Genomic DNA, 13,118 nt, shown 5'->3' with positions numbered 1-13,118 from the left:
GTAAAATTCTAATATTTTTATAATTTTATAGACTTCTAAGAGTAACAGTTTCCTTCGTAAAAAATTAATTTAATACTTCATATTAAATTGATAAGAACAAGACTCTTTCTTATAAAAAATAATTTAATATCATACTTGATTTTAACTAAAAAGTCCAAAAATATATATTTTCTAATATCTTTGGCCTAAAATATTTATAGAAGCTTGCTCAATGTTACCAATTTTAAGATGTGAGATTAAAGGAAACTCTAAATTTCTAATTCTAAATTTCTAATTGATTAATAAGAAAAATTCTCAATAATGTGTTTTAATAAAAAAATTCCTAATAATACATTAGGAATAAATTGATAAACAAATACTAACCCTCTCTTATAAAAAATAATTTAATATCATACTTGATTTTAACTAAAAAATCCAAAAAATATACTTTCTAATATCGTCGGCCTAAGATATTTATAGAAGCTTCTTTGCTCGCAGTATTACCAATTCTAAGATGTGGGATTAAAGGAAATTCTAGATTTCTAATTGATCAATAAAAAAAATTCTCAATAATATACCTTCAAAACCTTGATTGATTAATAAAAAAAAACTCTAATAATACATTAGGAATAAATTGATAAACAAATACTACTATAATGAGCTCTCTCTTATAAAAAAATAATTTAATATTATATTTGATTTTAGTTAAAAAAAAATACAGGATTACTAATTCTAAGATGTGGGATTAAAGGAAATTCTAGATTTTTAAATGAGTTCATTATTAAAAGAATTTGATGATAAAATTTAAGATATTTGATTTTTTAAAATCTTTTATCTTAATTAAATTATAATAATTATTTCATAAAATTAGATATTTAAATGTAATAATAATTATTTAAAGAGAATTGGCTTATTTTTCATTGGCCCAACATAAAATGGCGGGAAGTTTGGGCTATTTCACACGCTTCGTGAACCACGCCAGGGGCAGTGTGGCAGGGGAGCCGAAGTAAAGGCAGGGCAAAAGGGCGACAGAGGAGGAGGCCGGGGAGTGAGAAGCGATGGCGCCGAAGAGGAAGACGAGAGCCGCGGCTAAGACGCCGGCTTTGTCGCTGCGGAAGACCAGGAGCGCCACCGCCGGGAAGCGGGCGGATCCTCCTCCCCCGAAGAAGTCCAAGCAATCCTCCAACGGGAAGGCGAAGGGGGCGAGAGGTGGCAAGAGAAAGGTCAAGGACGTGACGGTGATTGAGATTTCCGATGCTGAAGAGGCGCCCGCTTCCCCGGCGTCTAAGGATAAAGCCGCCGCTGTATCCTCGAAGACCATCATCGTCGAGGCCTGGTGAGTGATTCTCCTTAACATTGCAAAGAAGATGATTTCCGGTAAGGGGGGGGAAAAAGTGGGTAATGGTGAATTATTTCTGTTGTTTGAACCTGGATTTTCTTCGAGAAAGGGAAAGTAAAAGAACGAGAACGTCGAACTATCAATTAGGGTTTTTGTGTACTTCTAGGAAAACCTAAAATCTGAGGAAAAGTCAAATAGGAGATTATACATGCTTTGTTTCAAAAGACCGAAAAAAACATAGATTTTTTATTTGAATGATGAAAAACCTACGAGGAAATCAGCTGTTGGTTGGAGAGAAATGAAGGAGAAATGGGCTACAGTGAATGTGCCGGTCTATGGCTGATTGACTTACATTATCACCCTAGATATTGTCGTGATCCATTAGGCTAAAAAGAAGTTTTTTTATATAAGATTGTGATACTAGTTATCAGATTGTATGATTGAATGTGTTAGATAGTAGAGGTGTTAGATGTTAGGTCTCCTTGAGCCTTGCTTGGCACAAGCTTGGTTAGGATCCTAGCTTGGTCGGGCAAGGTCTAGGTCAGGAACCTACCTTTCTTGTGTTGGCTCCGGCATAACACAGTTGAACTCGGTCGTGTTGACTTGCACATAGTTTGTTGAAATCAACTAGGCCATTTTGGCTTTGACTATAGCGGGGCGGGCCTATGCATGATCCTTTGATACCCCTATCGGATTGTTCAGAAAAGCATGGACAAAATGTAGCAAAAGGTTAGGGCATTGTGATGAAGGTTTGGAGTTAACAGACAAGATCGAATAGGAAGAATTTTACTATTTCCTCTCACTTAGCTAGTCTTAGGTTTTTATACATGTTTTCCTTTTTTTTCTGTGTTATTATATTCATTTACTATGAAAGATAATTTGTGTTATGATACAAGGTTTTAAAAAGTGTATGTCGGCAACCCACTGCATAATGCATATGCATATGCGGCATATTTGTGAGTATTAGAAGATGTATACTGATAAAAAGGTTTAACACATACAATGAAGTACATTTACGAATACATCAAAGACAATATTGTTCAATCATAACACAAAATATATGAAATTAATAATCATTATATATGCACACAAACAAGCACTTGTAACATATGTATGTATTGTGCATATAGTTCGTTTACAAAATAAGTATTCAACATTTACCAAATAGAGTAATTTGGGATTTGTCATCTAAATTGGTTAAAATGTGTGTGTGTATATATATATATAATATATATAGTACGAAAGACCAATCAAGGGACACACTTATAATGACATTAGCAGCTTGATTTCAACTACATTAATACCTTTTTGTGATGTCTACTTTTTCATCACTCCCTCCAGCAAGCAATGCAATTCTTTCAAGGTGAGGGCCATGCAAGTGAAGGAAGGACTGGAAAATGCTGTTCCTGGAATCATTGTATCAATCAACCCTGATAAAGTAAGTTAGTCTGCTTCAGAGCGTGGCATATCTAATGGTTTGTGTTGAAAACAATATTGATTTCATTGTGTCGATTAAAGGCTATGTTCTTTCTTAACTATGCCAAAAGGAAGGGCATTCAAATCATTAGTTATTCAAAAATTATTTTGTATTGTTTTTATGCTTATGAATGCAAATTAACTTGAACATGCTCAAAGTTTGAATAGTATGATATTCAATAATGTTATAGTGCTTGAGTTAGAATCTCACTTGAAGCATCACTAAAATTACACTGGATTACCATCTTGTATATCCACAATATGTTCTCTTGGTTCCTAGTTTTTTCTGTTATTTCCTCGTGTGTAAATACCTCATCAATTCATTGAAACTTCTCTGACTAAATTTCTTGACACCTTTCTAGTTTTGCATTTAGACATTCAAATAGTTTCTTAATGGGTTTTGACTGTGTGTGCCACCTATAAGATGGGCGAAGAGTTATTCCACATCTGTTTTACATTTTCTAATTTCCATGTTATCCTATACCATTTACCCATTTCTTTCATATTTAACATGCTTTGAATCCAAAAGAGAAAGATATTATTTTTTATGAGCATTTTCCAGTTAAAAATGTTGGAAGGTTAAGTTAGGTTGCCACAGAAAGCTTCCAAATCTTATGAGCATGAACTTTATTCGTACTTGAGTGATAAGATCTGTAGTGAATCTATTTAGTCAACACTAATATGACTTGATAATGAACAAACTGATAATGAACAAACTAGTGATCCTTTACACTTTTTAATCCAACACGGTGAAACTTACCTGGACGGGGTCGACGGGCAATTAGGAAGGCTCGCGGCCTAGGTCAATGGCTGCCATTGCATTGTGGTGGCGCGTTGGTTTACCATCTTTCCAAGTGGGAGAGTGGATGTCATAAATTGTGATAGAGGGGGTATGCTCTTGCGTGGTCCCCACTTCAAAATACATCTATTGAGGGAAAACTCTAAGAGATACGTTTAAGATGATATATGCATGTAACAATCAATAAATGCTTCAGTTAGGTGATGTGATAAACACACAACAACCGAGGAAGAGGAGGATCACAATAAAATAAAATAAAATTTATTTAAATATAGATAATGATATAGTAGGAGATAGAGTTTAATGATATAAAAGGATCCATATAACCGATCCCATCTAGTGGGATAAAGTTTGATTGTTGTTTTTGGTGTTTAGCCTCATTTATTTTGTAACTTTTCATTGTTAGGAACTACATTGCCTGAATGGTTAGTCATGTGCTCCTCACCCCACAAAACCTATTCTGTTTTATAGCTAATTGGCATCTTGATTCAATATTCACAGCCACGGCGTGGATGCTTTGAGATACGTGAGGGAGGCTGTCAAACTTTTGTATCTTTACTGGTATTCTTATACATCACTCGCACTCCATCTCATATCGATTCAATTCATCTAATTGTACAATTTATGGATCATCTATCGATTTGTTGATAGTAAACTGGCATTTCACATCCTAATATGTTTCATTGCAGGATATGCGGCGGCCCTTTACACGAATGAAGGAGCTCAACATAGAAGATGTAATCAAGGACATTGTCAAGAAGATCACCTGATTGGGAATGACTACGTGATCAGTGCACTCTATTTTGTTGGCTGCAAATTGTAATACCCATAAATTTGCGTATAGATTGGCTGTGATGGAATAGTTTAAACTTTAGCAGACAGAGAATGGTGCTCTATTGGATCTTTTTGTTTTGCCTTAGTGCTTTTTAGGCAGATCCAAACTTGCATTAGTGAATCTTGTTTGCTTTCCTGTGCTGGTGCCAATGGTAGCGTTTAATTCCTCTCTTTTTATTTTTTCCTTTTTTTTCTAGTAGTTTTCTTTGAGTAAAATTGTTATTGTTTAGTAAATAATTTCTTAGAAAAATAAGGTAAGATTGTTTATAATAGATATTTTCTTATGTGATACTTTTATTATCCTTTTATTGTGCTAAAAGATGAATACGTTTGCTCTTAACGTCTTCGTCAATTCATTTTAGGGTCAATACGGAAGAAGTAAATCGCGAACGATTATTAATTTTTGGAATAGTGATTAGCATATAAAAGAGATATTTATCTTGATTTTGTTGAGATTTAAATTTTAAATTTTAAATTTTATGATGATAACACCTTTATGTGTTAGTCATTAGATAGAGGATATTCTTATTATCTTCTCATGTTATTGAAAGAAAGTTTAATTAGATAGAGGATATTTTTATTATCTTCTCATGCTATTGAAAGAAAGTTTAATAAGAACTTAAATTGATAAGTCCATGGATGAGATCTCTAAAGGTATTAGGCATGCTCTTGAGAGGGAGTTTAACAAGTTCCATCTGTAGAGGTGATAAAATCTTTTTTTAGGGGCAAAAGGTGATCAATCCGTCTCTAACTTCAATATAAAGAAGATAAATTATAGATAATTATTAACTATTAATACAATGGTGAAGGCATAGAAGAAGATATGTTTAAACGTATTGAGATTCAACCCATAACGTAATATAGTAACACCTATGTCTTAATCACCGTATCAATCTGAGGGTATCAAATAGATTCTTCTTATGGTGATAAAAGACTAATACGTTCGCCTTCAATGTCTCCGTCAACCTGTCCCAGGGCCAATTAGATCCTTCTTATGATCTTACATTCACAGGAGTTTAGGGCATCAAAATATCCTTTACTGTTCTAATAGTTTTCAGAGAGAACCAGAAACGTAGTGCAAATCACGTGAGGTGAAAATGGCATCGTGTTTGACATGTAACGTAGAAAGCCATAAAAAATACAGGGTGTTAATAGCAAAATGAAAGAAAAAAATGTAGTGTCAAAGTCCAAATGCTGCAATTCTAAAATTAAAGCAAGACATCTGTGTGACCCCAACACGATGGATATGCTCCACCTTTAACATGAACTTCATGTGTAGATTTTCCAGATGCCCAGGCCATAACCAAGTCTAATTAACATGAGCTCGAAAAGCATGTGAAGAATGCTCGTCAAACGCACTTTTGATCCAGGGATTTCAGACCAGTTAACAGAGACCTCAATTATTGGAATGCCAATGTGTTTGCAGAGATAGACTAACTCTACATCGAAGCACCACCTGAAAAATAAATGACAAATGTTAATGCTTCTGTCAAAGGAAAAAAAAAAAAAAGGACCTTCATCTGACATTGGTTTGTTTGCCCCCTCACTCTTGAAGAATAACAATCTCTTTCATCCACTGAGTCTGCTAAAATTCTCTAGCTCAGACAAAACCAAGCCTAACTTCCCCAGTCTGAGCTAGATCAAGAGATTAACAAACTTCTCTATCCATTATAATTCACCCGTAACATTAGGCTAATCATCAATGAAATACTGCTGGTCTAGATTATTAATACCAGAGAAGAATATAATCTGTTCCTGGACACTGACAACTTTATGAATATAAGGTCATATGTCCTATAATAGCAGAAGAAGACAGCCAGTTGAGAAGCTTTCCTTTGATGAATAAAGTACCTTTTTAATCTCATATTTGTGAACAGTCTCCTACCAGCAGCTCTTGTAAACATTTTAAAGCCACACTGTAATCCACAAGCAGTTTTGTAAAAATTTAAGCTGTAAACTATTGTGACAAGCGCAATGAGTAATGATGTCTATAAGAAGACTACCTGTGTATCGCGAATTCCAGGACCAGCGGTTAATAGAACAACTAGATGAAAACCCTTCATAAGAAAATTTCTGTACCACTTCCTCTATAATAAACAAAGCAAGAGTCAGCTTAGAAAAGAAAGATAAGCTAAGACTAAGATAGGAAAATAAAAGAAATTAACTGTAGCAAGAGCCTGCTTCTCCAGATGAGCACGAGAACCAAAGGCAGCCACTTCAATTTCAGATAATCTCAAACTCTGATTGCTAGGGTTCAGTTCTTTCACTTTATCAGCCAAAGCATGAATCTGAATTAGAAGTTAGATTATCATAGTTTTCTGAAGCTGATTAGAGGCAAGAATAAGATACAGAATATTGTATGCACTGAAATCAATGCTTTGATAAACCTGAGATTCCAGCTTTTCAAGGTCATTTATTTTAGTTGCTCCATCAGCATCGAGCATTAAGAGTAGTTCACCACGTGAATGAAGCATTCCCTGTTAAACAATGCTTCACGTAATTGCGAAGCACCAATTAATCAGAGTTTCATAAATGGCAGACCAATTGGATTAGCAATCAGAAGACATCAATCTCTTAAAATGAACTAAGGTATGGAGTGCACTTTGGGAAGAATATCATATAATTTAGTTAGACATATCAACTTTTATGGAGATAATAATAGGAAAAATAAAAGAGATGGAAATAACTCACTTTCCTAATAGCTTCTCCTTTTCCATGGTTCTTTCCAAGTAGTATAACCCTTACATTTTCAATCTTATATTTTCGGACAAAACTAAAAGCTACTTTTGATGTTCGGTCAGTACTCCCATCATCAACAATTATTACCTGTGTAGAAGCACATGAAGCAATAAATATTGAGGAATATCATGATCCTTTTCTAGAAAATATAGTGTGAGTTTACTTGGATGGATAACTAGAAGCGAGAAGGTGAGGGAGAGGAAAGCAAAATGTAAATATACATGAATTGATCCATGATCCATGTAGGATTTTGTGATCATTTCCCTCTCCCTTTCTTTCCCCATATTATCTTTCCACTAAAAGGAAATAATAGAAAGCAACAAGAAACTAAAATGCAAGTTAGAAATCAGCATGGAATAAAATTTAGCATAATTACATGCTGGTTGTGCTATGCTTTGTGCTTACTATTAAGGAGCTTAGCATCCTAGCTAGGGCTGCTTTAGCAAGTTCTATAAAGACATCTATTGCCCCCAGGGCGTAGTGTAGACGGTGGGTGCATGACATTTCGGAGTCAATTCTCAAGAACTGATGATCTAGGGTTTACCTCATTATACGCCTAACGCCTATATACTTGCATTTATCTCCCTCTATATCCATGGGGCCGACATTATAGGGGTCATTAAAGTAGCAGATCTACCTTTTTTTTTATAAGGACATCTATTGTTGCTAATCACTTTTAATAAAGTGTGTTCTCAGATGCTATGATGCAAAGGCACTAGTGTGCTTCTTTATTTTTTTGACACTAGAGACACAAAATCACTTAATAAAAGTTAAAAGGTATCTGGTGTCGATACACATCTGAGGCATAAAAAGCACTGACATGAACTAACAGTTTTATGCCTTGGGATAGCAATATTCAAGGTTCGAATGTTATTACTATGCTCTCCAAAGTCTTTTCGACTTGCTGAATAAGTTTTTGATGGCGAAGCAGTTTACAAGATGTTGTATTCTTTGGACATGGACAGCTGTATCAAAGCTGTTTTCCACATAGATAAGAAATTGCTTGAAAATATTCCACAACTCTAAGTTTGATATGGCAAACACTGATACCAATGAGCCACTTTAGTTTAACTTAAATTACTGATGTGGGTGAGTAACAGTGCTTCACACACACACCATAAGCATATGAATCTTTAATTTCAAACAAATATTATCTGCAGCACTTTTGCTTCTTGTTACATACCTCATAAGAAAAGGACTTGTCTGAAGATGCACGCTTTTGGAGATAGCTACAAGAAAATTTAAACAGCAGCATTATCAAGGATGGACAAGATACTAATCATTAGAGAATTATAAGTTTTATTTACATGATCAACCAAAAAGGTAGTTTGCTGGCAATATTGTTTTCTATTTCCCACATGCACATACATCATCCAATCAAACTAAAAGTTCGTTTCATGATAATAAAATATCCACTTACTTAATGGTTTCAACAAATGCACCAGAAAGTCTATGCTCCTCATTAAAAGCAGGAACAATTAGAGATATGTGTTTCTCAGCTTGATCAAATATGGAAGGGCAAGGGACCTGATATATGGAAACAGTATTCAGTTTCTGGAAAAGTAGTGATCAGTATTAGTTAATCACCATAATAATTCTGCACACATAGCAGAAATGATGACCTATAGACAAAGTGATGCCATCCTTAAATTATCATTTTGTAGCAAAGTACTACCATAGACTTAATAAATTCAGACACCAGATTAAGATAGAAAGAAAATTAAAACAATGTGATAAAAAATGCAATGCAACCAGCAACCGAGATTGTTAGGAGCATACATTGGAATGGTCAGGTGCTCATAGAATCACATTGTGTGGATTGTAAGATAGTGCAATTTAATGAGAATATTTTTGGCATATTCATAATTTATGTATGAACTATCATTCTATAGTAATGCTCCAGCATTTTGCATCGATCAAATATGATGAAGCTAAAATAAAATTACTCACATGGTAAATATAAGAAATTTTGAATTTTGAATAATGCAATTGTAAGGGTGTTGTCTTATATGATTCAGGTAGTATCTGCTATAAGACAGATGACAATATAAAAGGTCAAAAGAGTTCTCAAGGTTAAGAAGCCCCCACTCTGCTGTAATTCAATCAAACATAGTAGTGGTACCCTATGTTCTAACTGCGGATTCAATGCCCCACTTAATTTCTTGGCCAGCTAAGCCCCAAAGAATGGATCACAAAGTTCATAAATAAATCAAAAAAATACATCACATAGAATGATATAATCATATGGCATTGTCGAATGAGCTCAACAAGAACAGCAACCCACACTCTACTTGCTAATTAACAAGAACATGATAGAACATTTTGCGGAGTTGTAATTTCCTTTTGAGGAGAAAGGGAGGAAGGAAAATTACCCGAGCAACTCACGAGTGATGAATACAAGATTAAATCCCAGGCATAATGTTACATTACAGAGGTCATTACCAACAAAGCTAACAGAGATATAATTTGCTGTGCACAAACTAGAGCTGAAGAATAACGAAAAATGGGAAATAAAGAAGTTCATTTTAATGTCATAGATAAGTTAAGTGAACTAACACAGTCACAAAACCCTGAAAAATCTTCATCTCCAATGATCTAACTTTCATAAATTACCTAAACATTTCCATGGCCAAGGAGATAAAAAATAAACTCCCCAAAACTGAGGATAATACCTTGTTCAGTGAGTTAGGATCTTCGAAGAACACGTCTGAAGAAGAGGCTCTTTCGAGGCTTGAGAAAAGGTAAACCGAAATCAGATAGAATAGGTGAAAACCGACAAACACGGAAAATAGTTCGAGGAAGAGGAGGATGCTTACGAGTGCTCGCAACTGATCCTTCGCACGTGCTCCAGCAAGAACGCCGCGAACCCGAGCGCCAAGATCAACCCCTGCCATCACAACTACACCGTGAAGGGGGGAATTGAAAAGGAGGGGGCAGTCGAGGATCAGGACACGAACCAGAGAGAAGATGAAAAGGGAGGCAGAGAGGAGATCTGGGAAGAAGAGAGAGGAGACCGATCCTATCGCCATCGGCCGCCGTCGTTGCAACGTCGTTGGTGGCAGTCGAGCGAGATTTAGGGGGCAAAAATGGGCCTAAGCCCGCGAAGAATAAAAATAAGGCCCATCATATGATGTCATACGTTGACAGCTTAATTGGCTGACGAGCTTAAGATATTTTTTAAGAAACCTAGTCCTGCAAAGTCATGGATGAGGACTTAATGATTTTTTAAAATAATTTTTAATATGTCATTTCAATATTACATCAAAATATAAAAATTTACTGTTCTCTTCCCAATTAAAAACTTTTTACGATTATTTTAGACCTATATTATAAATCTCATATCTTTATTTATTATTATTTTATTTAATATCCCTATATAATTTTTATTTAATATTTTAATTAATTATGATGTTTAACATAATTTATTTATAATTTTAATTAATAAATTAATTACCTTATACGTTTTAATTTAATTTAATTTATATTTTTTATTTAATATTTAATTAACTTATGAATTTTAATTTACTTATAGTTATATTTTTTTAACAATAAAGATGTATAATTTAATTATTACTAATAATTTATGAAATAAAATATTATAATTAAATACTTCATAAAATAATTTATTTTTTAAATTATTTCAAAATAGTCAAATATGTCATATTATCTAGAGAAAAAAAAATATATTTGATTTATTCAAATATGCTCTTAACTAAAAACTCTAAACTTCACCATTTAAGATTGTTTTTTATTGAACTTTTTCTTATTTTATAAACTTTGACAAATCTAATCATCCTATTCAAAATTGGTGAAGGTAATGAGCTATGAATGTGATTCTACTGCTGATTCAATGAAGACTTTTTGTTGTCTTGTAATATAAGGAGTATTAGTATCAGGCAAGAAAAGGGTTCTCGGTATTAGCTCTCTGATATTCAAATTAGTAATTAATTTTGGAGAAGAAAGTAATAACTGCAAATTGTAACAAAGAGTATGTGCAAATAAGAAGCATCACATATTTTTGCCTTTAGATGAATATCTTTTTTATTGTGTCACTGTTGTGTTATACACGCATCTCAATGTATTAACAAGTTTAAAAAGGGTAAACCATAAAATGCACCTGACACCTTCTTTAAACGAAAGTGCAAATCTCTATGAGTAAATAGGTTGGAAATTTCTAAAGGATGATTTTTTGTCAGGATATTTTTTATCATTTTGACACAAACTTCCAAAAGAATGTGATATGACAGGTATCTAGGTCTCACCGTAGGCCGACTGACCGCCACTCGACCAAGAGATCACTTGCTCGGTCTTTCAGAATGCATCAACAAATCGTTCTTTACTTGACCCTTCATTTTGCCAAGGAGATTTATTATGTCCGATCGACCCTTAGACTCGATCGGATGGGATGATGGGCAAGGTATATAGCTTCAAAGCTCATCTACAAGTTGTGAATGATAGTGGTTCTGGAGGTCTGGTCGACACTTCACGTCCAACCGACAATGTGAGGTTCGATCTGTCAACAGCTAGCCTAGTTAGCGATTCTAGATCCACCTAATCATGTTATTTTAACCATCTGACTTTGATCTCTACGCCAGCTGATTTTCTTTATTTTGACTTATTTGTTAGAGGGTCATCTTTATCACCATATCTTCTTATATTGGAGATGCTCTTATAATCAAATCATACAATCAAATTATGAATATTGGTGCAAAGGCTCTCTACTAAAGATAAAAAGATTACTTAGAGGATTTGTGCGGAATAGGTCATGGAGACATAGGATGCTCTCATCAAAAGTTCATTTCATATGCGTTAGTAGATGTTCACAACGAACTATATATATATATATATATATATATATATATATATATATATATACTCAAGACCCACAAATTATATATACAGATTTAGATATCTAATCTCATCTGACATTTCATCCGACGTAAATAATATGCAAGACCCATTTTAGATATTTTGACACATGTTATATATCTTTTAGGTCCACTAGGGCGGTGAAAAAGTTAGGTAAATCAAAAATCGAATGGGAACAGATAGTTTACTGGTTCCGATTTATGAATAAAGTTTCTGATTCATTTATTTATTTATTGTGGATAAGAAGATGATTTATAATATAATTATAGTTGGATCCATCACAATTTGATAGTAGTTGATTGTGATTTTTTTTTTTTTTTTAATTTACCTTCCTATCTAAGTTATAGTTTAAGTCGAGGTAGACGATTAGTCTTTCGGAGGCCACCAGTAGATTGGTGGTTGGACTGTCGACGTCAAGGAGGGCGGCATTCGACCGTCGACCCCAACTGAAATTATAATCTGGATGAAAAGGTAAATTCAAAGAGGAATTACAACCAATTACGATTGAATCGTGACCGCTATCCAATCATAATTGTATTGTGATCCATCCCCTTATCTAGTTATCTATAAAAAGTGGGCCAAAAGATTCAGTCTTCCAGTTTATCAATTAATTTCAGTTAATCCTTTTTTATTAGTTTACCGATCGATTCCTCATATTGAATTTTTTTTTATCGATTTAACTAGTAAACTGATAAAACTGAGAACCAATCGACTAAATTTAAGGCGTGCATTGGGTGAAAAAAATTGAAAATTTCTTGGGAATTTGAGAGAAGAGAGACGGCTGACGAGGAGTTTTCTTATTTCTATTTATTTTTAATTAGATCTTTATTTAATCAGTTTGTAAATAATAATAATAATAATAATAATAATAATAATAATAATAAAATTAGGCGTCAATGCAAGCCCTCGAAATAAAGGGAAAGAAAAATGCTCATAAAACATGATTCGGAGAAAAAAAAAGAAAAAGAAAAGAAAAAGAGTGAGAAAAAGCAAAGAACATCTTTTTTATTTTATTTTTATTTTTTATTTATTTTTCTCATCTGCTCTGATTTCTTCCATCTCCAATCCGAAAAAGTAACAGTC

At 33.8% G+C, this 13,118-nt stretch overlaps 2 protein-coding genes and 1 non-coding gene across 3 annotated transcripts; 2 read left to right on the top strand and 1 right to left on the bottom strand.

Moving 5' to 3' along the window:
- The first annotated feature begins 944 nt into the window (after positions 1 to 944).
- LOC122044352 (selenoprotein H-like) lies at positions 945 to 4,577 on the top strand. The gene is made up of 4 exons (XM_042604852.1): positions 945 to 1,315; positions 2,660 to 2,756; positions 4,095 to 4,154; positions 4,283 to 4,577. Exons 1-4 carry the CDS (start codon positions 1,038 to 1,040, stop codon positions 4,361 to 4,363), a joined length of 516 nt encoding a protein of 171 aa, XP_042460786.1. The 5' UTR covers positions 945 to 1,037; the 3' UTR covers positions 4,364 to 4,577.
- On the top strand, positions 3,547 to 3,707 carry LOC122044511. The gene has a single exon (XR_006129575.1). It is a non-coding gene; the product is annotated as a U1 spliceosomal RNA (small nuclear RNA).
- Positions 4,578 to 5,514: 937 nt separating the features above from the next.
- Positions 5,515 to 10,257, bottom strand: LOC122040524 (dolichyl-phosphate beta-glucosyltransferase-like). Its single transcript, XM_042599870.1, has 11 exons — positions 10,124 to 10,257; positions 9,983 to 10,053; positions 9,839 to 9,896; positions 8,587 to 8,693; positions 8,350 to 8,395; positions 7,119 to 7,253; positions 6,815 to 6,904; positions 6,593 to 6,715; positions 6,431 to 6,514; positions 6,279 to 6,343; positions 5,515 to 5,883 (listed from the first exon to the last, which is right to left on the bottom strand). The coding sequence occupies exons 1-11, from the start codon at positions 10,193 to 10,195 to the stop codon at positions 5,697 to 5,699; spliced, it is 1,038 nt and encodes a 345-aa protein (XP_042455804.1). The 5' UTR covers positions 10,196 to 10,257; the 3' UTR covers positions 5,515 to 5,696.
- Positions 10,258 to 13,118: the final 2,861 nt, after the last annotated feature.

Source organism: Zingiber officinale, chromosome 2A (assembly GCF_018446385.1).
Source record: "Zingiber officinale cultivar Zhangliang chromosome 2A, Zo_v1.1, whole genome shotgun sequence".
Taxonomy (NCBI): domain Eukaryota; kingdom Viridiplantae; phylum Streptophyta; class Magnoliopsida; order Zingiberales; family Zingiberaceae; genus Zingiber; species Zingiber officinale.
Note: the sequence above shows the minus strand (reverse complement) of the source record. Positions and strands in the feature narration are given on the sequence as shown.